At 42.6% G+C, this 26,774-nt stretch overlaps 1 protein-coding gene across 1 annotated transcript in view; it reads left to right on the top strand.

Annotated features, from left to right (window-relative positions):
- The window catches only part of prima1 (proline rich membrane anchor 1), a gene marked incomplete at both ends in the record, with an annotated part of 31,195 nt that extends 5,912 nt beyond the window's left edge, over positions 1-25,283 (top strand). Inside the window, 2 exon segments of the mRNA XM_084439382.1 lie at positions 14,105-14,231; positions 25,184-25,283. Coding sequence (XP_084295508.1) covers positions 14,105-14,231; positions 25,184-25,283 — 227 coding nt within the window.
- Positions 25,284-26,774: the final 1,491 nt, after the last annotated feature.

The following is a 26,774-nucleotide window of genomic DNA, read 5'->3' as shown; positions in this document are numbered from 1 at the left end:
GTGAAGGTAGCATGATCAATCTGCCCTAATGCTTTTTGCAGCTGCTCGTTTTAGGCTATTGTTTAAACCTTGAGCAACAGAGCAACAAAGCCAACATTTGCCAGCCAAGTGTCATAACAAGGTGATTTACTGATAAGGACACTCTTCTCTACCTCTTTTAATCTGGCAGGCTTTCTCTCAGTCAGAGGCACTTGCTTTTCAAAATATTTTGGTTTCGTCAGTAATTTTTAGTAGTTATATTTTATTTTTACATTATACTTATACACTTCATGGATTCTTCCTCTGCATTGTATGGCTCATGAAGATTGGATGGATTTAGAGTGAAACATATGAACACTGTGTGTGGATGACGAGTGTGAGGGGTATAAATGGCAAGGCTGTGTGGTTCGCACGTCAACAGAACAGCACTTTTAAGTACTTACCAAACCACCAATATTAGTGAAGTCTAATTTAAGTGATTTTAAGAACCCCTAGAGCTTTTGACAAAGAACTGGTAAGCTTTACTTTGCATGGGAAGAAAATGGAAAGTTCAAAATTAGGGGATTAGTGGGAAGGGGTAAAAAAACAGGGTTTTAACGGTCGGCGACCAGGACTACTTAGGCCTAATTCTATTCAGTCCTACAGCCATCCCAAAAAAGCATTATAACTGTGGTTTGGTTTGGTTTGGTTCAGGCCGCAGCGACTGTAAACATCCAATGAGACTGCCAGTACAGTACAGGGCTGCGTTTCCCAGAGGCATCGTAGCGCTACGTTCATCGTAAGCTACGGCGCTCATCGGAAACGCAGTCCAGAGCTGCCCCGCTTGCTCAGAGCGAACGTGCTTCGTCACGCGCGCAGTCTAGCTCTCCTGACCACTGAGGAATCGGCGCATCGCCTTGGGTGACCGCCGAGACCTCAGCGGGGCTCTCAACGCAAATAAACGGGAGTCGTCTACGCGCGGCGGACCACCTCATCCCCCATTAACCCCCCCCCCCCCCCCCCTGCTCCACCCAGCGCTCTTTCTGGGCTCAGAGGGAGCGGTGAGCAGCAGCTATGGTTGTAAGGCGTAGCCATGGCGAGATCATTGAGCACGGAGACCTGCTATTGTGGTTGTGTTCCAAGCCCCACCAGCCTGGAAATAGACTGACGATACTAAAATAGCACTGGGATAAAAAATTAAAAAAACTCAGGTCTGTTATGATTTTTTGCCCCCACATACCTCTAAACTGAATGACCTGAACTGAAAAACCTTATTACCCTGTTTTAGACTGCCCACTGCTGCCTTGGTCAGTTTGGGTGATATGTTATGTTATGTTATTTTTATTTATAATGCGCCCCCCAACCAACTGTTACATCAGCCCGGGGCACAGCCCGGGTACAAAAAGAGACAAACAAAAACAAAGGACTGCAGAGACACAAAATAATCAAGACACGAACATTTAAGACACAAGACAAGGACATAAATTATAGATCTATTATTATATCTATGATACTCTTGTTGGACAGTTTAACTTTTAATTGTTACCAGATCAGATATGATAGTGAGTCATGTAGATCATATTTGGGATGTTTGGGGATGCTGATTCCATTCTATGTTAAATGCAGAGTCTTAAAAAACATTAAATGCACAAAGCAATTCGGGAGCCTTTGTTGTAGGCTTGTTGTAAAATTGGAACCATTAGCTGAATCCTTTGTGTTAGTGCTTGGCTAACCACCACGACTAATGCTGTTTGGTATATGAAGTGTGTAATGGAACTATTTGATTAACAAGATACTGTATAACACATACTGTATAGGCATTTTTGTCAGTTTTCTGAGCACTCATAATGTACCCATAATAGGATGTAACTAAGAAATGAGGATCTTTTTTCTTAAACAGCGCGGAGGGGAAGAGGGAGTTACACGTTTCTAAGGGGATAATATTAGCCCAGTATATTTAGACATATTCATCTCTAAAAAAGAGAGAGATTTATCTCAAATTACAGGATCTGAACAAGTTCCCGATAAAAGTGTGGTCTTTGAACAAAAGGCTATCTATATTTAGTCAATTGTTTCTTTGAAATCGTACCAAATGAAGTAGGCTACTGTTTCAAATGAAGTCTTTACTGTAACATGCGCAGATCCAAGTACCAGTGTGAAGCATGCTGCTTGACAAGAGCTCTTCTTCACTTGTCAGCAGCCCTCCCCTGGAGGCCTGTCGGGTTGACGTCCTCTTCTGTCAGTTACAGTGAAGAAGAAGGAAGAGAGCATGTTGGGGTGTTTGCATGTTGTGTGTGCGTACATGTACAGTAACAGTACGAGACTCAGTTCATGATGTGTGCATTGGCGTCGTTAGGCCTGGGCGTCCAGGGATTTTTATTACAAAATACATTACAAAAGAACCCCCCCCCCCCCCGCACTATAATCAGCTGTCATTCCAATCATGTGTTAAAATCCTTGAAAATAATATATCTTATGCAAGCAGTTCTACATTTTGGGTCCTCTGTGTGTGTCGTTCAAGAAGACTGCTGCTCACTACTTGGCATGTGAACATTTTGTGTGAGCAGAAGAGTCGGCCAGAGAGAGAGAGAGAGAGAGAGAGAGAGAGAGAGAGAGAGAGAGAGAAAGAGAGAGAGGGAGAGAGAGAGACAGAGAGAGGGAGAGAGAGAGAGAGAGAGAGAGAGAGAGAGAGAGAGAGAGAAGAGAGAGACAGATAGAGAAAGAGAGAGAGGGAGAGAGAGAGATAGAGAGTGAGAGATAGAGAAAGAGAGAGAGAGAGAGAGAGAAAGAGACAGAGACAGAGAAAGAGAGAGAGAGATAGAGATAGAGAAAGAGAGAGAGGGAGAGAGAGATAGAGAGTGAGAGAGAGAGACAGACAGAGAAAGAGAGAGAGGGAGAGAGAGAGAGAGAGAGAGAGAGAGGGAGAGAGAGAGAGAGAAAGAGAGAGAGAGAGAGAGAGAGAGAGAGAGAGAGCACTGGTTAGAGGGCTTGACTTGTCATTGTTGGTGGTAGCCTGGCAAGATGGAAGTAAGAAGCTTCTTTAAAAAGAGAAAGGATTTAGGCAGCGGTCAGATGCAGGCGAAGCAGGAGGAGGTGGAGGAAGAGGAGGAAGAGGAGGAGTCAGGATGTGTCTTATCTTCTCTACTTCTGTCTCACGTCTTATATTCATTTTACTCTGAAATAACTTGAAAATGATGCAATTATCGGGTGAAAATCTAAAGATTTCTGAGGATAATCGGCTCTTATGTTGTTAGCTAGCTATTTATGGCTAGTAGCTAATTTAGCCTATTTTGTTATACATGTAAGTCGAATTTTGTAGTGCACATTCTTCTCACTTCCTTTGGGGCTGCGCTCCTGATGTCTTTGAATCCTAGAATCGCCCCTAGATGTGTGTAAGAGACGGAAAGATAGAGGAAGTGTGTGTGTGTGTGTGTGTGTGTGTGTGTGTGTGCGCGCGTCTGTGTGTATTTGTCTGTGTGTGTGGATGTGCCCGCAAGCTTGTTTGGGCTTTGTAAATTCCTAACGCCTGTTTATGCTAATTCAGACCATGTCAAGAACGATTAAGCACCTTGTTTGTGTAGGAGTAATCACTTATGGCAAAATCAGCATTGTATGCCAACAAGCTGCTCTTTTTCCCTCCTTTTTATGGGTTTTGGGGTTGTTTTTACCCCTCCCTTTTCTAGTACGGCACAGCTGTCTCTTCTCAAAATCAGTCAGGTGCCACTGTCTCTGGCTGTCCGAATGGAAAATCACATCTAAACACGCATGAGTTGCTTGGTTGTTTGCGGAGAGTGCCGGATACAGATTGTATCGTTGCATCGTTTTAACAGTTTGCTGAATCTCCCTCTCCTCCTCCTACCACCTTTCCTCTGGGAATTATTCAGTGATGTGTAATGTATGAAGGACACTAGTCCCTTTACCTGCGGCAAAGTGGAAGATTGCAATGTCAGAAGTGGAAAATTGTCTTGCATTAGCGAGGAGAACGTTGCATGGAGCTCTAGAACGTGGCAGCGGCGATGCGTTACGTAACGTGGAACTTTGTGTGTTTGCGATGTTGGGAGTATTTAGTGAAGTGACTGAGTAGCCCACGTGGCTTGCCTCAACCCTGTACTGTATGTTAACATGTGGCCCATGACACGCACACACACACACACACACACACACTCACACAAGTACACTGATAACAAGACTCTCAACAATAACACTGAAAGAAATAATCATTCAATAACAAGGTTTTGAAAGATTTTTCACGGTGCCCACCCACATCCATTGTATGACCTAAACGGTGGTAGAGCAATTATCAGACTTTCTCAAAAGTGCTAGTTTTGTCAACGTTTTGATCTGAACCATTGTATATGATCATAAGTAACCTTAAAACAGGGCTAAACATGCATTTTCCCTTTACTACTCCTTTAAGTATCCCGATCTGCTTCAGCTGAGTTCACAGGCATGTTTATTATACTACAACACTCTGAATGTGATGTCAGTCTCCTCTTTAGAACACTCTAATTACCTGCTGTGCTTCTGACCCCTAATAGTTGTTTTGTGAAGTTTGAAGTGTATTTATTTAAAAAGGGACACTGCACATTAATCAATAGTAAAACTATAAATGAGCCAGATTTAGCCCCAATGGCTAATTTCCGCCTGCTGTCCCTCACCAGATGTTTAAAAGGCAACCTGTAAAAAAACAAAACATAGGAGATACAATAGATTCATACATTACATTGCATTAGCCAATACAGAGATTAAAAACAGAATGACTCTAAAGACAATACCAGACAGAGCAACAAGCAGGACAAACTGGTAATAAATGGATTGAACAAATGAAAGCAAATGGATTGGCTATGAAGGCCGTTCACTCACTCCCTCTCTCTTTCTGACATCTAAAGTATGCTAATCTGTCCTACACAGAGTCACAAACTTCTCTCTAAGAGGTTTCCGTAGCTCTGCCAGAGTTTGTCCCTGCTCTCTGGTTCATTATATGGGACTATTCTGGTGAGTCTTTGCTCAACTACCATAAACCGTTCTGTTGCTAGGCTGACTATGACAGTCTGCGGCCTTCTGTTAGCATAACCCTTTGCTGTTTGCTTCCAGCACTCTGTCCTTGCACTTGCGGCCATTTTGTCATCTTACAGGAGAGGCCACCTAATACTCAATACTCTTGAAATTATTTTTTTCCCCCTCAAAATTCTACACACAATACCCCATAATGACAAAGTGACATTTTTATTTTATTTATTTTTGCAAATTTATTTTAAAAAAAATACAACAAATACTGTATCTTCTCAACCCAGAATATACCCGGGGTATAAAACAGTCTAGCCCTCTCTAACCCTGGGTGTAGTCTGGGCAGGGGGTATATTTTAGGCTGTTACACCTGGTGCTGACTAAATTGGTAGCTCTACTTCCACACTTGGCAGGAAGCCTATTAAGGTTCCCCCCATATTCCCACACCCCTGCGAAGAGCTCCATCCAATCTGTCCTTGGCACACACCTCGGCCTGTATTTATCAAGGGTGGCAGAGTAGCGGTCCTTAAGATCGTATTTAAAAGGTCCAATTGACTCTCCTACTCCCACTGAGATACTTGATGAATATGGGCCCTGGTGTTAGTTCACCCTCCCCCGGGTCTTATATGAAATAAGAAGTTATATCAGCACTCAAGGGGCAGCTTCATCATAGTCCACTGCCACACGGCAGAGAGAACCTCTTTAGTAAGCAAAACTCTGGCCTGGCCCACTCCGGCACTTTAATTAAAGGGAGATTTCAAAGGTGGGCCGGGGATTTGACTGAGCGAACACTCTAGATCTGTGATACGGACCCGTGAGCCCGTGAGCCAGAACGCCTGAGGGAAGCCTCTCTACTTAATAGGCTGGCGTTGGCCATTATACCTGTTTAGGGCAATTTGCCACCACAAACACACATGTCCCCAATTCTCCTCTAGTCTGAAGATAAGGCGATCCAACAGATTTTGACTCTATACTCTTTGGATTGAAATGATTGGAATTCATTTTGGGGATTTAATTTTAGTTTGAAGACGTGTGACAGTATACAGTATTATCAATTAAATATGTTATTATGCTTATTTTTGCAATACAATTTTGGGATACAGTCACATGTATCACAATATCATATTGTAGTAAAAAAAAATGCAGTGGACAGTTCATATTTGGCTTGGATATGATTCAATTGTCCACTGAACAATTAATCTGAATGTATCACAATACAATCGCAATACATACTGTACAGATTAAAATTAATATCAAATTTCAGCTATTGTATTCTTAAGTCCTTGGCAATTGTACTTGCTTTAGATGGGTTTGTGAATTCTTAAATATGAAAGCCTCATGTAAAGTAATGGTAATACATTTATAGTCGTAAAGTTTTATATGATTTGAATTTCAGTTAATGAATTCATCCTCAGTTGCCCTAAGCCACATTACATTTAGCCTGAAGAGGAAACTTCTCAATTTTGCTCTTCTATCTTTAATCGCAGCCACAGTTGATGGGTGACGTGGAGATGTTGATGGTGATCGTAGTGCCAGTCTTTTTCTCCTTAGCGGGATGACAGGCTCGGGGAGGCAGGCTGTAGAGCTGCAGGCGCTGCCTTGACCTTTGCCCTTTGCTCCACTGAACACGGGCAAGTGTGTGGATAACCACCCACCACCAGACAAGAACCCTTCCTTCCTTATGTAGGAACCACAGTCACGCTTAACAGAGTTTTCTCATCATCTATCTCTCTGGAATGGTTAGTTGGTATAGACTCAGTCAGTTGTCTCTACTGCATTAATTAAATCATTAATACTGTATTAATTGATTAATTAACTAATCACTTATAGAAGTAGTAACTTGCAAAAACATGTATAGTTTGCTGATCGCTGAGCAAAACAGTTTACAAACATTGGAACATAATTTTGAATTACAATGTTTTGTGCAACTCAGTGAGCACTGAAGTTTTAAGGGTGTTCGACCCTATTCTGGCTTCTTGAAAGGAATATCCAGTCAGCGTTATGATTCAACCTTGGGATGAATCTAGGGAGAACATTACCTAACGTTAAGCAAGCCTTGTTTGTTGGCCAGGATGATGGCCTCATTCATCAGCATCACCCTGGTCCTGTGGCTGAGACCGAGCCCTGTCAGACTGATGACCCGTCACCCTAGTCAGGGAGGCCGAGCCGAGCGAGGGACCCAGCTCTGGGATGGTCAAGTGCGACTGCTGGGGGCGTATTTACTCCAGCTCCTTTCTGCCCTATGCCCCCAAGGCAGACAGGCTCCATCCAACAGGCTCTGGTCATCCAACCTTAGCTGGCCAGGACATGTATACAGTGCAGACTCTGTAAATAGTTGATATTTAGTTGTTCCAATGGTGTTGTTCAGTTGAATCAATGTTCATATCTACTGTAGTTGACCCCAATCCCAGCCAGCGCGGACAGACCCGGGCGAATCTGGACGAGCCGGATTGCGGCCAGCTCAAGTCATATCGTGACTAGTCAGATCTGGCCCAGAATATCACTTTATTTCAACTAACTGAGTCAATAGATGAAAAGGGATGAATCCCAGCACACAATACTTCATCAACTGTAGTTTTAATGAGGCAGATATAGCGTAGTTGTGGTAGCCTACATATCATGGTTACGGCAGTCAAAACCCTACATATCATAGTTTCCATTCAAAAGATAACTCAAAACTCAAAGATAGTGAAGGGGAGTCAGATTCTGCCGGGAGTCGGAATTATTTGGCACATAATTTCGATTAAAGCTTAGTGCATACAATACTTCTTCCATGACTGACATTTTCTTGACCAGACTACCTGAACTTGCGCAATGACACGCATGGTTGTTTGTTGCGGTCATTCGTGTAGTGTTTCCACTGTCCACTGTGTTTCCACAGTGTCTCTGCCACGACACGGCAAGAATTTATGGAACAGTGATCGCCTAATCTGACATGGTGACCATCGTCAAAGACAAGAACATCACGTAGTCTGAACGGTGAATTAGATCAACTCTCATAAACACCACTACCAGTTGCGCCACCAAAAAGCTTACTTCAGTGGTGCAAGTGGGGCGATATTTATACTGAGGAGTGTGTTTAACCATTTCAACTCGGTTACATCGACAAAATGCATTCATGGGCGGAGGCCTGTGCTCTCTGAGCACCCTTTCTAGTTTGAGTGTGCTTTATGTTGTATGTACTGACATGGACCATATTGAGGCGGTCTTACTAAGTGCCAAAAAGTAGAATCAACAATAGGCTTTATCTAAGATGGTCATACTGTAACTTAACATCTAGACGACATAATTGTGGTTATAGCATAACCACCATCTGAGACATAAAGTAATATCTACTAATTTTAAAGAAAGCTTTCTTCATATCTCATGGTTGATAGCTGGGTCGAGCAGGAGACGCTTACAGTAACACAAGAGGCCGTTCGCCTTGGCAGGAAGCCCTGTTGGAGCACTGTTAGTTTGTTTTTGTATCCTGCTGCATGTTATCAGTCTCTCTCTTGCAATCAGTTTGGCTGGGGCAATTCAGAGGCCCCTAACTCCATTAACCTTCCATGACCAGGTATAAAAATAGCTTAATTTAATAGTCCTGGTCTCTGGCGGTGGTTGTGGCAGTGGGCCTTTACCGTATGTACTGTAGGTGCTACAATAGGTTCCTGTTTTGGAGAGGGGAGATCTGTCAAAGTCATACTTTCAAAAGTACTGTACAGCATGTGTTCGCCGTGCAAGGACTTACTGTAGCCCTGTGTCAATTGCACAGCCAAGATACAGCATTAGATCCAGAGACATTTGCACCACATAGACATACAGACAAACCCATGTGGCACATATAGCATTCACACGCACACTTTAACACATGCCCAACACCCTTGTGAAGACGTTCATTCCGTCGGTGGTGTATTGTCGGATTTCCTTTCTCACCGAGCCATTCCGTGGCTGTTTTGCTCCAAGTCTAAAGGGGTCATGTTAACAGCATGAACAGGAAATGATCAACCATGTTTAGACCGTGACATCCTGGATGAACTCAAAAGGATTGGTCCCTTGAGTCTTTCATGAACACCATCATGTTATCCTATTCACACCACAGAATGTCTTTCTATGTTACAATACTTATTGTTTGTGCATTTCTCTCTATGGTGTGAATACTTCCTTTCCTTTTTTATGACACAAATATAAACGGTCACACTTTACAATAAGGGTCACAAAAAACATTAGTTAACTGTTAACTAATGCTTATTTAGGGTTAGGTTACTAATGTTAATTAATACCTTAGTTAAGGTAAGGGTTAGGGTTAGGTGAGTTAACCTTAGTTAACATAAATAACATTAGTAAATGGTTAATAGAGATATTAGTTAACTGTTACTTAATGCTTAATAATGCATTAACTTATGCTTATTAATGTACCCTTATTGTAAAGTGTTACCATAATAGCTCGTCTTCTTCATAGTAATCTTCCATTCTTCTTCTTCTTCTTCTTCTTCGTGCGGGTTAGGTGTTGTGTTCTCCTCTCTCCCCCCAGGCTCGGGGCAGAGGGGCTATCCTTTTACCACCCCGAGCCTGGGTGAGGGGTCACCCGGGCGATATATCCGGGCACACCTCCAGGAGCCATGTCACCGTTTCGTCATCCAAAACCGCCAGGCCATGCATTCCGTTGGGTGTCCGCTATGTGGGACAGTCCTGGATGACATGGTCTGTGGTTTGTTCCTCAGAGCCACACTAGTTTGTCTTAATCAAGCTATTGTACTCTGCATTTTGCACCTTCTAACAGCATACAGTAGGCTATATTCAGTATTAAAGTCGCACTGAAACGGACGTTTGAGATCATCTAACTTCCGTAGTTTGACGTATTTCCGACGCAAACAAGCTATGAGGGTGGGACATGCGTTTAGAGGAATTTGATTGGAACATTGACAAGTGGACGGGTTTTAAGAACTTTAGACGGATTCGATAGAATGATAGTGTTGATTGACGGGTGGATGTCGTGAGATTATTGGCCTAAAATCTAAGGTACCTGTTGTCGTCATTGCACGTGACCTACCGTTTTCCAGGAAGTAAGAAATTATATACTTTGATATAAGATTACAACAAAAGTAGAATATTGTAAATTTTTTGGCATACATCGTTGAATAGGTGAACACTATGACCAATTATGGGAACCAAAATGGGACAGAATGCTTTTTAAATCATTTGACAGACCTATTCGGTATATTGTACTGTATGTATAGGGAAATACAGAAATAACAGATATGTTTATTGCGAGTACTGACAGTGTGGCAGCTAGCGTTCCCCTCTCACTCCCCCCACATCCTCTTTCCTGTCTCTTGCTAGGTCACGTCTTCCCCCAGAGTTGTGCCACAGTTCAATTATCGGGTTCACTCCATAATTGTTCACGCCGGCCAGATGGCCCTGTGGTCCCGTAGTTCTGCGTCGCACCGCAGGTGGCCATATTGTTTTGGTGGCAACTGAGGTGAGGCAGCGGCAGCTGAGGTTTCCGGACTCTTCCGAGGACAGGGCTGGGCAGGGCTGGGCACGTAGCATCGTCTAGCAGGCGGCAGCGGGAGGGACTGCCAAGCTGCTGTCGTTAGCCAGAGATGATTAAATTCACTCCTCACTCTCGGCCCTCATCGTAACATATGTAGGAGTCGCTCCGAATGAGTATGCGTTTGTGCACGTGTGTGTGCGAAGAGTAGTTTTTTTTGTCCGTGTGTAGGTTCACGTGTGTGTGGGTGCATGTGTGCAGTCAGTGTGCGTGCCTATGTTTGTGTGTACTGTGTGTGTGTGTGCGTATTAGGGTTCCATCACCTGGGAACGCGGCCATCTGGTCACATCCTTCATGCAGATGGAATGGGGGTTGTTCTGTCTCACCAATAATGAGTTGTGTGCGATTCATGTTACAGGTACTCCAGATAGACCCACTAGGGGCGATATGGTACATCATAATGTCATTATATTTACAAACTCCATCATTTTTTTTAAAGTTAACGTTATTTACTGTATATGTATGTTTTGGGTATCAGCTCACATTTCAGTATGGTCACTACCGTTATTAATGTTCACGGTTTGAATGTCATTTGATTGATTAGTGTTTAATCCATTCATTATATGTGGACATCAGTAATTAACTCCAGGGATGCTGTTAAGATCTTTGAACCAAACAAGACTTCGAGGGGACACACCGTTATACAAATGCAGTCTTTCATATAATCGTCAAGAACACACTGCGTGTGTGTGTGTGTGTGTGTGTGTGTGTGTTTTGCTGCTGCACATGTGAGCAACAGGTGTGCTCGTCACAGACTTTATTAAATCTCCCCCTGGGTCCCATTTGCCAGTTTATCTGAAGAATCTCATCGTCTGTCACGGACAGGATGTAGATGAATTACCTCTCCATCCAAAGGAATGGTTGCTATCCTGAGAGCGAGGGTCCTGAGTTCTCCCAGAAACAATTATCCCACTGCAGAGCGCCCCCCGGTATCCATCTTACTGTAGATATCCTCCAATCAATACTACTGTACACAGTGACACAAGGTCAAGCAGTTATTCTTGCTGTAATGTTGTGGCTGGTCTATTAATACGTTGGCAAAATAAAGACAAACAAAATGGCCGCTCAGTTTGCTGTTGGGTAGTCAATGCAAGAGTGGAAAGAGTGAAGTGAACCCAGGATTTGATTGTCCTTTATCTGGCAAAGAAGTATTTCATAACAGCCATAGCCTGCTTTGTATGAGAGGAAACAACAGCTCAGGTAGCGCCTTTAGCCTTCTAGCTACACATATAACAGATTAGCACAGCTAGGCCACACATATAACAGATTAGCACAGCTAGGCTACACATATAACAGATTAGCACAGCTAGGCCACACATATAACAGATAAGCACAGCTAGGCCACACATATAACAGATTAGCACAGCTAGGCCACACATATAACAGATAAGCACAACTAGGCCACACATATAACAGATTAGCACAGCTAGGCCACACATATAACAGATTAGCACAGCTAGGCCACACATATAACAGATTAGCACAGCTAGGCTACACATATAACAGATTAGCACAGCTAGGCCACACATATTACAGATAAGCACAGCTAGGCCACACATATAACAGATTAGCACAGCTAGGCCACACATATAACAGATTAGCACAACTAGGCCACACATATAACAGATTAGCACAACTAGGCCACACATATAACAGATTAGCACAGCTAGGCCACACATATAACAGATTAGCACAGCTAGGCTACACATATAACAGATTAGCACAGCTAGACCACACATATAACAGATTAGCACAGCTAGGCCACACATATAACAGATTAGCACGGCTAGGCCACACATATAACAGATTAGCACAGCTAGGCCACACATATAACAGATTAGCACAGCTAGGCTACACATATAACAGATTAGCACAGCTAGGCCACACATATAACAGATTAGCACAGCTAGGCCACACATATAACAGATTAGCACAGCTAGGCTACACATATAACAGATTAGCACAGCTAGGCTACACATATAACAGATTAGCACAGCTAGGCCACACATATAACAGATTAGCACAGCTAGGCCACACATATAACAGATTAGCACAGCTAGGCCACACATATAACAGATTAGCACAGCTAGGCCAGCCCCCAGTGCCATATATTCAGTGCACTGTCCGTGTGAAGACTGAACAGGCTGCGTCTCCATCTGATTGTCTGGGCAATTAAGTCGCGAATGAGCCGTCTCCTTCTGGATAAACGAGATTTTTTTATGGTTCCAAACCATGCTTGATGAAACACAGTGCTTCTATAATTCCCTTAGAAAAGGAAGAAAAACGAATCCGAAGTTTGAAGTCGCACAGGAGGTCCAAGAGCCTTAGGGCTAATAAATAGCTGGTTGAGTTAGCAGCATAATGATCCTTGGAACCACTAACGGTATGGGATGATGGTCTGTAGTGGGCCACTGTGTCAGTGTCACGAGGAAGTGCTGCTGTGAGTTGATAAATTGAATATGATGCTCTGTTGTGTTATGTTTACAGTGCTCTGTTTATCTGGCACTTACATGGTAAATCACATTGACCAGAAAGCAAAACCGGAAGGATTTTAGGTGTTCTGTGGTAAAACAAGCACAAATCAGGTTTGTGTTAAAGCTGCAGTATGTAACTTCTGCTGCCAGCTATGACTTTCTGTAGCAACAAACTAGCAACAAGGAAATATTCTGTCTGCCAGTGTTAATTCATTCAGTTACAGTTTGTGGGTTTGGGTACCCATAAGGCCATAACTTAGAATAATACAGTGTAGCTGATTGTATCTCAGCGCGGGCATACACTAGATGTAGATATACCTCTATGGGAGGAGGCACTCAGCTCCGAGGGTTTTCTTTTTTATGTATTTAAATTATTAATTATTTATTAATTATTATTGTCGACATGACACAAAATTATTATTATTATTTTAATTGCTGTTCCAGTGCCAAACAGCTGTCTACAAAGACGCACTTTTCACAGAGGAAAAAAATCTTAAAATATTACATACTGCAACTTTAACTTAGAAATAGTTGGGTAACACTTTACAATAAGGGTACATTAATAAACATTAGTTAATGCATTATTAAGCATTAGGTAACAGTTAACTAATGTCTCTATTAACCATTTACTAATGTTATTTATGTTAACTAAGGTTAACTCACCTAACCCTAACCTTAACTAAGGTATTAATTAACATTAGTAACCTAACCTAACCCTAAATAAGCACTAGTTAACAGTTAACTAATGATTTTTGTGACCCTTATTGTAAAGTGTGACCAAAAGTTGTTTTTGATGTACACAAACGTTTATTCACACCTTAAAATGCCATGAAATTAATAAATGAAACAAGACAGTGACATACTGGAAAACAACTTCTTCTTTTTTTTGGGTTCAAATCAGAAAAATAGAAGATCCACACTCTGTAGCTCCTTTCTCCTAAATTTACTCTGGTGACGTTTCGAGCCACTGCTCTTCTTCAGACATACATGATGATGTGCGTGCCTAACTTATATTTATCTTATCTTTTTCTATTTCCTTTTCTATTTCTATTCAACCTATCTGATCTTTTTATGTTATTTGTTCATATCCATGTTTGTCTGACGTCAACCTCTGACCTCTCTGTGGTTTCAGTGTCTCCCTCCATCGTCCCTCCCATGAAGCCGTGGTGGAAGGAGGTGGTGGTCCTGGGAGCGGTGGGCTGCGCCTCGGTGGCCTTGCTCCTGCTAACCGTCATCATCTGCTATAAGGCCATAAAGAGGTACTGTAATGGATTTTAACTGATATAGTCAAAAAGGATTTACCAAGATTCGCTCAAAACAGGCTAAGTCTGGTTTATTGAGAAAACATACGAGCGCAAGGACTTCCGGACAACGCACATGAGTGGTTCATCCAAAGAAGTGAATTCAAAGCTTGTCATGCGCAGCCTTATATTCAAGCAAAACACAGGTACGGCGCTTTGAGGATGTGATTGGCTAACTCATTGCACGTCATATGAAATGGCAGGCGTGGCCGAGAATACAGACATGTGACATGAGAAAAGGCGGCAATTTCTTGGAGACAAAGGGACAAAGCATGGTTATTCTGGAGTAGACATTTCTAGGTGTGTGGACCTCCTGGATTCCATCCCGTCTATGTGAACGGTTGAGGGAGGTGGAGAATTACAAAAGGAGAGAGAGAACAAAGGTTTAAGGTGTTTGGAATAGAAAGGTCTTGAGGCCAGATGTAAATTCTATGACAGTACCTTCACCTTCTCTTACTCTGACTGGGGATGATCGTCCTCCAGCGGCTCAATCAAAGCACAGTAGCCTTTGGAGTCGTGAATTTGAAGCGATCTGAAACTTTTGTGGCTTTACTATTCATCATTGGATTGTACTGGTATCTAATCTTGGATTCAGTATTTGGATGATTTCATGTGGGCTCTGTGATGATTCTGGCTTCCATACCAATATAACACATTAGAACATTAGAGGGTCTTGGGATACCACAAGGATTTCAAAGATCATGCAAAATCGTTCCATACCAGGGTATCTCTGATGATCGACAGAGTTGTGATGCAGCTCCATTCTGGCCCTGAATCCAATTCATGATTTATGAATTTTGTTGAGTAGCCACTCAGCCCTGTGTGGAATCTTTGTCTTTGTGATGAAGTCATTGGGCTCATCCGTTCGTTCGTTTGTTCGTTCGTTCGTTCGTTCTTTAGCAGGATTACACAAACACTACCATTTCACGAAACTCGGCGGAGGGGTGTAGCATGGGCCAACTCAGGATCCATTACATCTTGGAGTGGATCCGAATCAATGGGAGGATACACAAATGAATTAATGAAACAAAACTTGGCTGCCCATTTCTCTTCCCTTCATCTTTAAGTCTCCTGCTAGGTTTACCAGACCTGAATGGTTGAGTTACAGCACTGGATTCACAATCTGGAGTCGTGCTCTGGCATCGGCTCAAATCCTGACCAAGATGCTTTTTTTTTTTTTAGAACATTGGCTCTTCGTTAGAATTAGGAGTCAATTCAGCTTTAGATAGATATCAACTTTATTTATTTTCTGTTTTCACAAACAACGTTATCTTTCTATGCATGTGAAACAAAGTAATATCGATCTAGTTGTTGGAGTACTAGATTCTGATAGACATGAACGAGCCTTTTTGGACTACACAACAAACATCTTTATTTATCATACGGAGAGACAAACACACATCACACAGTGTAGGTGGCGAAACACACACAAAATGGCTGGAGCATTTGTTAGCGACTCTTGGCTTCGCAGGAAATGTAGTTTGGGAGGTTGTTATTGGGTTTGATCTAAGGACAAGCTTTGCTTTGTGTCTTATGTTCACCTGGACTGTACGTCTGGTACAATACTGTGTATTATTACTCTCCTACAGACTTTCTATCTCTGTGAAATCACTTATGTCTGCATTAGGAGCATTTAGTTAATCCACTACCCTTCATAGCTGAGAGGACACCTTAGGGGAAACACAATCTCCTTCTCCTTCCCTCTCCGCCCGAGGGTTAAAAAATAAGGTCATTAAGAAATGCAGGAACTATCCAAGTTATTCTCTGTTGTTGGCAGCCTGTGAGGTGTTCTTTTAGATAAGTTAGGGAGCTGAGAGTGTTCTGGTGCGCATGTGTTTACTGTATGTGTACGTGTGTGTGTGTGTGTGTGTGTGTGTGTGTGTGTGTGTGTGTGTGTGTGTGTGTGTGCTCAACCACATCCACAGCTAGCTGAGAGACTTGCCAAATAAAGAGCTGAAAGGACAATAGGCCTAACCTCAGGAAGATTAGTTCATGTGTCGGAGGAATCCCAGTACCCAGAAGCCCTCGCTGCAGCGAGAACTACCGTAATAGGGTGGGGGAAAATTGCTGATATTTATGGACACAATTGGGAAGACTTGGATTTTGTGCGCGCAGACAGTGGGCTGTCAGGGGGCAGACAGCGGCCTCTGATTGGTCACTGACGGCAGCTTTCCACTTTTCAAGTACTGATAACGAGTCCTGCATTTGTGGGAGCTGTCGGTGACATACTGTATCTGACAAATAAAGTACGATTTAGGCTACGTTACGACTTTCTTCCACGTTAATTCACTTCAAGGAGTTGGCTAGCTACAGTTTTCTCCTTTTCTGGGCTGGATGAGTCTTTCATTTAGTCCCGACTTTACTCTCATGATAAAATATGTTGAAATGCAGCTGGATCTGGAAGGTAGTCGCTGGCTGCGCCTCTATGCTCATGTTTTGTGGTGTTTTACTCCAGACTAGTTTCAAAGCAAAGTGGAAGGACAATTTGGGAAAAGTTGTTCTATGGAGCAATCAATATCAGTCTGTGTTCATCAATCTTAATTCAGATTTCATCAACCAGTCATTAGTTGCATCAGGTGTTGGTCAAGAGAACCAGCTTTGAAGAATGTTTTGTTCTTCTGATTGAGGCGGCTTGTTATATGATTGGGTCAGAAATAGAATGACTGTATATGGGATCAGATTTGCCTTGTTCCCCTCAGAAACAGAAAGAGACCAATGAGGTTACGACAGAGAATGAGTCACACAAAATAGAAAAAAGTGACGCCGCTCCAGAAGAGGATTATGGGTATTAATTGATAACAGGGAGAAAAATATACCAGTTTACTCCAATTGCCTCAATTGGCTTTTAATGAACTCTTCCTTGAGCTTTTCCTGCCCCCACCTTCACACACACACACACACACACAAAATAGAAATATTGAAGTGTTCTTTGACAAGATAATGCTGTTTCTCATGATAATTACCAGCTTTTTCCTTCTACTCTGCAAAGGAGGAGGGGGATGCTAAATATAGCTCCACTCTCTACGTCTCCACAGACTGCATGTCAGACTGAATGGTCTATTTTTATCCACCGACGTGATGTTTATAGCATGTCGCTGTAGTCACGTTCAGAACTGACACTTTTATTCAGTCGTGTCATATGAACAACGTACATACTGACCTTGGAAATTAGGTCTATGGAAAAACAAAATTAAAGACTGACCCAAATATATTGTATCATATCACAGTCTATTAGAGTGTCAAGTATTTTATCTGAGGTATTTTTAATTAAGATACTGTACGTTTGGCATGCGTGCATCATCACGCATATACTGTATGTGATGATGCACACATGCCAAATGTTTTATTGGCATCCCTGGAAATAACCCATTATCTCCCTGTAGTCTCTCTCTCTCTCTCTCTCTCTCGCAAATAAACTCTGGATGGGAACCCCATCTGGCAGCAATTTTCTTTCTAATGAGCATGCTCAGTCTAGCAGACTTGACAAAAAACATACACACACATGCCTCCCTTTATGGGCATGAGAGCCATCAGTCAGTACGCCCAGTGAACAGAGCAGTCAGCGTGGTGCTGAAGTACAATGGCTGGAAATGATGGTAGACCATCTTCGCAAACTCATTTATGATTTAGAGTACCTTACTGTACCTTGCGGTGTGAATTGCGTATGTTAATGACAATAATGGTAGTATTGTTAGATTCAGTGCAGTGAAAACTATGATGTGGTGCAGTCTTTTTACCTTACAAGTACTAAGTATTAATGAAAAGGCACAATAACAATCATAAACTGTCAAATAAGGCTTGGTTCAGTAGTGGCTCTGATTCATTTGAAATCTGGATGACACATTGCTTTTAATTTGTTTGTGCTTGTGTGTTTGCAGGGTGTCACGTGTGTGTGTGTGTGTGTGTGTGTGTGTGGGGGTGTGTGTGTGGGTGTGTGTACTGTATGTGTGTGCATATTTTCAAACATGCTGTGTCATCTAAACTGTGTACAGTCCGTATTGGCCAGCCATATGGCCAAGTCAATAACGATGTATGAAAAGTAAAATATAAGTGTAGCCCATACATTTCAGCATACCCTGGGTGGGATTCGAACCCAGGTCTCCTGAGGGACAGACACCGTTTTAACCAGCTAGTTCTTCATCAGTGTGGGTGGATGGTACAGTGTATTCATTCTGGAGGGGAGTGAGTTTAACCAACAACTCGCTACCTACTCGAGGACTCACAAGAACCCAGTTTCACTCGGTTACACTCACCCCCCTAAACTCACTCCACATCCACAGGGCATCCGGGTCACGGCACCAGTGTAACCCACACATTTCGCATGCCCTCGGTGGGACAGACACTGCTTTAACCAGCTACTAAAAGCTAGCTCTTCATCGGCAGAGGTGGATGGTATTTATTTAGACTAGGGGACGGGGAGGGAGTTTAACCAACAACTCGCCACCTGTTCAAGGACTCACGAGAAGCCAGTTTCACCTGGTTACATCTACAGCAGCATCCATCACCCATGGACTTTCCCAGTGATAATACAACGAGTTGCTGCCAGGGCACCAGAGGAAGAGAGACCTAGGGCAGAGCTGGGGGGGTTGAGAGGGTGACAGACACGGTGGGAGAATCTCCGGACCCTGAATTTGAGCCCTGGTCTCTATGGAACGTGCGTGAACAAGAGAACTGTCCGGCTTGCACGGGTTTCAGTCTCACCCCGGGAGAGTGGACCTCTGATCAAGACCAGGAAGCTTGAGAAGCCCCTCGGTTTGACAGCGCCACGGCCGTTTCTCTTCAGCTCTGTCACGCCTCACCCCGAAACCATTCGTCAGGAAGACGGAGAGGGCGGGGTCAAGGGGGAGACAGAATGAGGATCAGGGTGATGATGGGTACTTGGTGGATGGGGATTTAGCAGAGACTCAGTCCTGGGTGACCGATGCAGAGGCATCCATCTTTCTGTCAGTCAGGTTAATGTAAACAAATGAAAGAAGCGACCCTGCTCGTTTGCTGCTATGGAGACATTGAGTGAGGTGCAGAGAAAGTAGGGAGAGATTTAAGAAACCAAAAAAAAGCTGATACACAACATGCCAAATCAAAAATAACTGATAATTGTTTTGTTTTTTAAGCAAACGGGCTAAAAGGAGTCTTTTTTTCTCCACATGAAATATTTAACACCGACAATGTGTAGTGGAGCCACCTGTCATATAAGTGTACTACGAGGCAATCTATTATTGAGGGGGGTCCGGAGCCGACGCCATTGAGCGGGGGCCCGTCTGTGTGCAGTCCCTGTGAGGGCCTCAGCCAAGTTATTTTTTGCCTCCAGCTCCTCAATGAAACATGTCCATGGTGCTGTCTTGCCCTGTAGAAGCCCCCCCCCCTCAACCCCCCCTCCACCCTCACTCCACTCCGAGTCGTATGTGAATGGATAGAGGGTGTGCAGGTGCTAGAGAGTGGTACGGTATAAATAACAAGTTTACAGTCAGCACAGCGCAGTACATTCCAAAATGGGCCAGGGCTAGGATGGAGGACAAGTAGGAAGGAGTAAAGATAGTTCACTGAGTTATTGCCTGAGGTAAATATAGCCTTAGATTTTTCCTTTGGAAGGGGAGGTTGTTGTTGCAGATGCCCGTAGCAAACATACAGCAGGAAGTGTGCGGTTTTGTCTATAATTTATCGGGTGATTCTACCTAAGGCAAAGCTAGTGACGAGTGTCTTGGCTAGTGACCAGTGTCTGGACTCATGAGAATGAGTATATTGTCACAGGTCAATGGACACGTCACTTAATACCCTTCTCAACGTGTTGATGTCATAACCTCAACGCGATAATGTCAGCGTCATCCATCAAATCCTGTCGTCCCATCAAGAAGCCATCACACCCTTGATTACTGCACTGCAGATTCAGAATCAGATTTTATTTGTCACATGTACTATATATAGTACAGTTCTATACTGTATGTAGTATACTGTCTCTTATATTGATGTAACATCATAGGATGATCTTCACACCTGGATGTTGTTGATGTTCATATCATATTATAATCATACAGTTAGTTTGATTATACAGCCAATACCAACTTCTTTTATAGATGATCCTGTATGTAAATTACAATATTTAATTAAGATACAGACAGAGACGTCGTTGAGGTACTGTAGGTTGCAGGCTGTTCAATGGGTTGCATTAAATGGTAAATGGACTGCACTTATATAGCGCTTTTCCACCTTAGCGGCACTCAAAGCGCTTTACAATGACCTCTCATTCACGGTAGCTGCCATGCAAGGTGCTAACCTGCTCATTGGGAGCAATTTTGGGGTTAGGTGTCTTGCTCAAGGACACTTCGACATGTGGACAGTCGGAGCTGGGATTCGAACCACTGACCCTTCGATCACTGAACGACCAGCTCTACCAACTGAGCTACAGCCGCCCCTTTAAGTCTAATTAAGTTTACTTGTAAACAGTGTGTCATTGTTTTGGCTGGCAGGAAATGTTTCCTTCATTTTGGGTTCCAAACATTTCAGGATTATGAAATTAGCAGAGCAAACTGCATGTGGACGATTGACTCTCTTCTCAGTTCATCTCAGGTCAAGCCATATCAATTTCCCAAACTGAAATGTTATCTAGATGGTAAACTATTTAACTCTGCTAGGGAATATTTGTCAAGCAGTTCAGCAAACATGTATTGATTTATTGATGTGATTTTCTTTCCCTCACAACGGAGAGGAGGTTTATGATGTTTCATCATTTTGTTTTCATGCTCGGAATACAAGCACTAAGAACCAAAATACATGTATGGGTCAAAGTAACATGTTCTGTGTAAATTGTTTATACATTGAGACAAGTGCACTTATGAGTGTCAACTAGAGTTGTACTTGTTTATGATTGTGATGGAATTTTGGCCTCTGCATCCCTGGAAGGCTGGTTACCCTGGAGACGGTCACACCGTGAGGACTGTGAGAAAGAGCAACGTCTCATACCTGAGCCACTCAGATGATGTCATAAGATATCAACCACAGACAGGAAGGACGAGAAGAGAAATGTGTGTTTGTGTGTCTGAGGCTGTGTGTGTTTGTGAGTCTGAGCATGTGCGTGTGTGTGTGTGTGTGTTTGGTTTGCTGAGTCATGCCAAACATTGGGAGTGACATAGCCACTTGGCTTAAAGAGAGTTTTTTTTTTTTACACACCTCCTGGCACATGATGTGAGGTCCATTGGGGACACACAGCTGGCAGGGTTCCAGCACAGAAGGAAAATCCTAGTATAAGACACCACTAGTGAAAGAGGAGCTGGATGAGCTCAGCCCGGGCTGCCAAACAGGTATCTCTCAACAGAGGTATCTCTCAACCAGGCAAAAACAAAACAGGTATCTCTCAACCAGGCAAAAACAAAACAGGTATCTCTTAACCAGGCAAAAACAAAACAGGTTTCTCTCAACCAGGCAGAAACAAGAGAGATTACAGCCTCCAAAGCAACTTATATCACTACCTTAACCCATTTTGACAAAAGAATTACAGTATATGAGAAATATGTAACTTTCTTTAAAACTGGCTATTTGGATACAGAGTAAGATGACTTCTTAGCCAGTATTTCCTGTCTAATATGAGTTTGATTTAACCCTTGGAATACTACCGTCTCGCCAGCAAAATGTTAAAAAATATCTTTAAAAGAAATCTGTAAAAAATATTTAAAAAATCACTTCCTGAAAGCTGAGAAACTGTGCTTTCTAGTAATATAGGAAAAATCCAATTAATATTCGGAATGCTGGCACTGTACTTACTGTACTGAAAGGGTTAATACAGATGCTGCAAGCTATGTGGAACCCATCAACCCTGTCAGGGTGATAAGCTGACGCTGCCAGGGGCAGTGCTAGTGACAGTGTGGAGTCAGCACAAGTTACTAGCATCTGCCCTGACATTCTTAGACTGAGCTGGTTCTGTGACTCGTAGTCAGCAAAGATCAATTTAGTCTCTGATATCCCCCTTGTGTATGAATTAGAGGTTTGACCCATTTCACCAAGTTTTATATTGAAAACCACTAATAAAATTAGCAGCACTATGCACTTTTGTTTGCATGAACATTAAAATAATGTGCCTTGGAGACTGTTACTAACTAGAATTTACAGTGAGTTCCATTAGTTGAGACAGTAGACCGTTTTCTTGATAATATAATATACTTTGTTTTGTCCACGTTTAAAATTAGTTTAAGCTTGCAAAGAGTTCATTCAATTACAGTACATCGGAGTCTGATTGTAAATTCTGAAGAGCTTGCTCAATAGGGGGGCAACAGAGTAGATAACTGTATCATCCGCATAGAGATGAATTTAGCTGTTTCTAACGTCAGTATTAAAATCCTTTATATATAGTAAATAAAATAGGACCCAAAACAGAACCCCTTTTAAAACACTAGGGGTAGTGTGCTATTTTGGACATTTATCCCTATTTGTGGTCTGTCTACCATGAACCTGAAACAGAAAGACCATAATTTCACTGATCGTTCCAGTATTGAGCTAGCTGTAGTTGGAATGGAAGTCAGTGGGGCAGTCGTAAATGTGTTGAAAAACTATGATGAATGTGCTTTTCTGAGAGGGGAAGCACAGGGTGTAATCTACCAGTCTCAGTATGCTCTCCTGTGAAATGTATCGCAATCCGAGTATTTTTAAGTGTTTGGCATGACTTGCACATAGTCCTCTGGGAACAGTGAAAACAAGCGCCAGGGGAATGTCCAATTCATGCCAAACATGTAAAAACATTTGGATTGCGATACATTTCACATTTCAACATCTAAGTTGACTTCTTCAGGATGACCTATAACCCATAATATTGTGTTTAATTCATAGGTACAGTAGTGCATCCTGTCAGGCAGAAAATATCTATCAATATGTCCTATGACCCATTTTAGTGTGCTTAAACCATGGGTAGCACATCATGTCAGGAAGGAAATGTCAAAATGTCTATCAACATTTCCTACCTGACAGGATGCGCTAACCATGAATTAAGCACAATAAAATGGGTCCTAGGACATTCTGATAGACATTTCCTACCTGACAGGATGCACTTCCCATGAATTGAATATAACATAATGGGTGGTAGGTCATACACAAGCCAGGGAAAAGTTAACCAGTTTGGGTCATTGCTAGAAGCGTTCAGGCATTAGCTAGCTACATGCACTAGCTACATTTGTTCATTCATGCATTTCTTTTCACATAACTGAATGTTTCATTTGCAATGTGAATGATCAGCATCATAAGCAAGACAAAGATATTGACTTTTTCATTCATGATAATTTGACCGAATGAGACAGGACAGCCCTTGGGCACAATGGTAATCATATGATAAACAGTCATGGGCCTGCTGATTTTATTAAAGGCTCATAAAGTCTAATTTAAGAGAACCACAACACCAGCCACCACCAGTTTGACTGGATGTGTCATGTGGCTGCAGGACATCACTTTTCATCCAGGACCTCTTCCTACATCTCTCTCTCTCTCTCTCTCTCTCTCTCCCTCTCTCTCTCTCTCTCCCTCTCCCTCTCTCTCCCCTCTCTCTCTCTCTCTCTCTCCCTCTCTCTCTCCCTCTCTCTCTACCCCTCTCTCTCTCTCTCTCCCTCTCTCTCTCCCCCCCCTCTCTCTCTCTGCATCTCTCCGCCCCCCCCTCTCTCTCTCTCTCTCTCTCTGCATCTCTATCTGTCTTGCTGTCTCTCATCCCCTGGGGAAATCAGAAGAGCCAGGATGTTGCCCAAGTGTAAATCACGCAAGGGGATGTCTTTATAGGAAAGCCCTCCCAGGCGCCTCCACACTGTTCTCCACAACAGATGGCCTCTCCACAGGAAGTGTCTCATCCACCCCTCCCCAAGGACCAAGATTTTGTTTATCACGAGTCATGCCTAAGGACAAAAAGCATTCCCCGTCGCTGTCCATTACTGGAATTTACCCAAGATATTGCATTTAGCGCGACATTAACTTAATTTGTGTTTACAATTCTGTAAGCGTATAAAGTGTTTGTGGCTACGGAGCTCTGGAGAATGATGTCACTAAGGTCATGGGTACCACAAGTGTATCTCTTTAAGTTTCTTACTGCAGACTTTCAGGCTACCTGTCTTCTGAAGGGACAGTGTTCCTTTAGGCTTCTCCTTTATGCTACAGTCCCATGCTGGTAAATCAACACCAGCAGTTCAAATATCACCTTGATGCTCACAGCACAGTTGGTAAAATAGTCAAAAGTGACATTACCAGGAGACTGATCCCAGGTCTCACGGGACCTTTTGGCCTCATTAATCAAGCGAGTATTGCCATCCTTGCAGAGGCCTTTAATTGAGTTATTTGGGTCCTGGCCTGAGAGGATCACATATCTTGGATCTCTAATTAGAGAAAAGGCAGGATGGTTCAGTTGAGTTAGGGGAGGAAGGCCACTGCATTTACTCACTCCACCATTAAAGGCGGCAGAAAGTCATTTCAAGAAGAATATAACTCACTTTGATGACTCCGCAGCTGAATCAGCCGCTGCGGTGGGATTTTCTCTTGCTGTATTTGGCAAGGCCAGCTTTCCGCTCTCAAAACCCTGGCAATTCTGATTAACATTTACAAATGAAAGCTGTTAGGAAAATTTATGAAACTGTTTCCAAAGAGGTAGAAGTAAACCTTTCAAGAGTGTTGGTCAGATTTTCCATTTAGACTCAAACTAAATCGTGTTGCCGGCAGTAACTTACATGGAGTATATTTGCAGCATGATGCTGTATGACATGGTTACTGTCTTTCTTTGATATGTTATGACATTGGTGTTTGGGTTGTTCACACTTTTAGAGTTGATTTAAAGGCAGACTGATGAGTTATGTACACCTTAAGACAGGGAGATCAAGAACCACTTAAACTAAGATGTGCGTAGTCACAGTTACTTTATCCTTTTCAATGTTAACGTCTGATTCTCTCTGTCATAGGAAACCCCTACGGAAGGAGGAGAATGGAACGAGCCGAGGGGAGTACGCTATGAGCTCACGCACCTTGAAGACGGTGGATACCAACAACACAGGGGTGTAGAAAGTCCACCCCGACTGAAGGATCATACCAACCAGAACCCATGCCACTAGAAATGACAAGCCACCCTCCTTGACGTTGAGAAGGCTGGGATAATGGTTGAACGGAGAGTGTGAACTTGCAAGCCACCATCCTCCATGTTGAGAAGGTCGGGTAAATGGTTGAAAGGAAAGTATGAACTTGCACCCAACAGCAAGTCACGTCTCAGACATTTTGGAAAACTAGAAAGAAGAGCTTGATAAAATAGGACATATGGCATGTATTTAGCCTGGGTTTGGAACATAGTAACTCCGCGACGTATAGGGTTTGGTACTGAAACCCTTCACCAGATGGCTCATCTATGTAGCGGGAACTCAGATGTGTAGTGGAGACTCTATGATCACTTCCAGGAGATGAATCTGTCTGAATCTGTCAGTCTACACCTCCAGAAACCTTGGAGACCCCTCAGTGGACAGTACCGAAACGTAGGATACTAAAGATCAAAAATACGCATGCACTTTCTGTTGAATGCAATGATTTTTTTTTTTCAAATTTGTCCTTCGCTATCTGCACCCCTTAATTCCCAATGACTTGGTACAATCCTAACCCCCTCTGAACGATACTTCAAATCCAGTCTTTCTTTTAGACAGGTTAATGTTGAAGAACAGATTCTGGAGGTCTATAAACCAAATATGATTAAGTTTAAAAAATAATATTAGAATTGGTTCTCTTTGAAGGGGGTTGGCAACTATCTTTGCTCTCTGACTATGCAATTTGAAAGAATATGGGATATCAACCCAACATGTGTTTCATGTGAAAATAGAAAGTGAGCATGCCCTTCTGCACATCTATGAAGGATGCCGTTTAATGCTTTCCAATGCAGGTCAATGTTTCAGTTGCCAATGTATGTTCAGTATGTGTATCGCTGTATAGCACTAGTCCATGAGAGTTTGCCTCAAATCTGTTTTCTCTACCACGCCCACAAAACTCAGTTAATAGCAGTGACTTGACTGTTAGGCTTCTTCCAAGGGTTACATTAAGAAAGTAAGCTAAAATGCTCCCCAGATGTCTAATGTATTGTGTATTACACATACACGTACAATAGATTTCCCCATAAATTGGTCCAATATGTAAGGTACTTGACCCATTATTACTCAAGGCCCCTCCTGTAAATGTGTAATATGTTTGGCTATGGCATTTGGCTATGGTGTTACCTGACTCTCCACTCCTTCTTAGTGAACGGACAAATTAACTTGTGGTTTATTCGAATTATATGCTTTTGCCTTTATAGTACCGTGTATGAGTACTTGAGAGATACCAGTATCCCAAGAAATTACTGCCTTCTACTACATTTTTATATACATACAATTATATCGTTTATCAAGTTAGTTATTGTACTTTAATACAGGCTGTCTCACTTTGACATTCGTACAAATTATGAAGGCTTCATGAGGCTGTTATAAAGTCATTTAAAATCTAAACACTGTGTATATGCTTCACTAATCACCTATTTAC

The sequence above is a fragment of the Borostomias antarcticus genome (assembly GCF_949987555.1).
Source record: "Borostomias antarcticus genome assembly, chromosome: 6".
Lineage (NCBI taxonomy): Eukaryota > Metazoa > Chordata > Actinopteri > Stomiiformes > Stomiidae > Borostomias > Borostomias antarcticus.
This window is presented reverse-complemented; position numbering and strand designations above follow the sequence as displayed.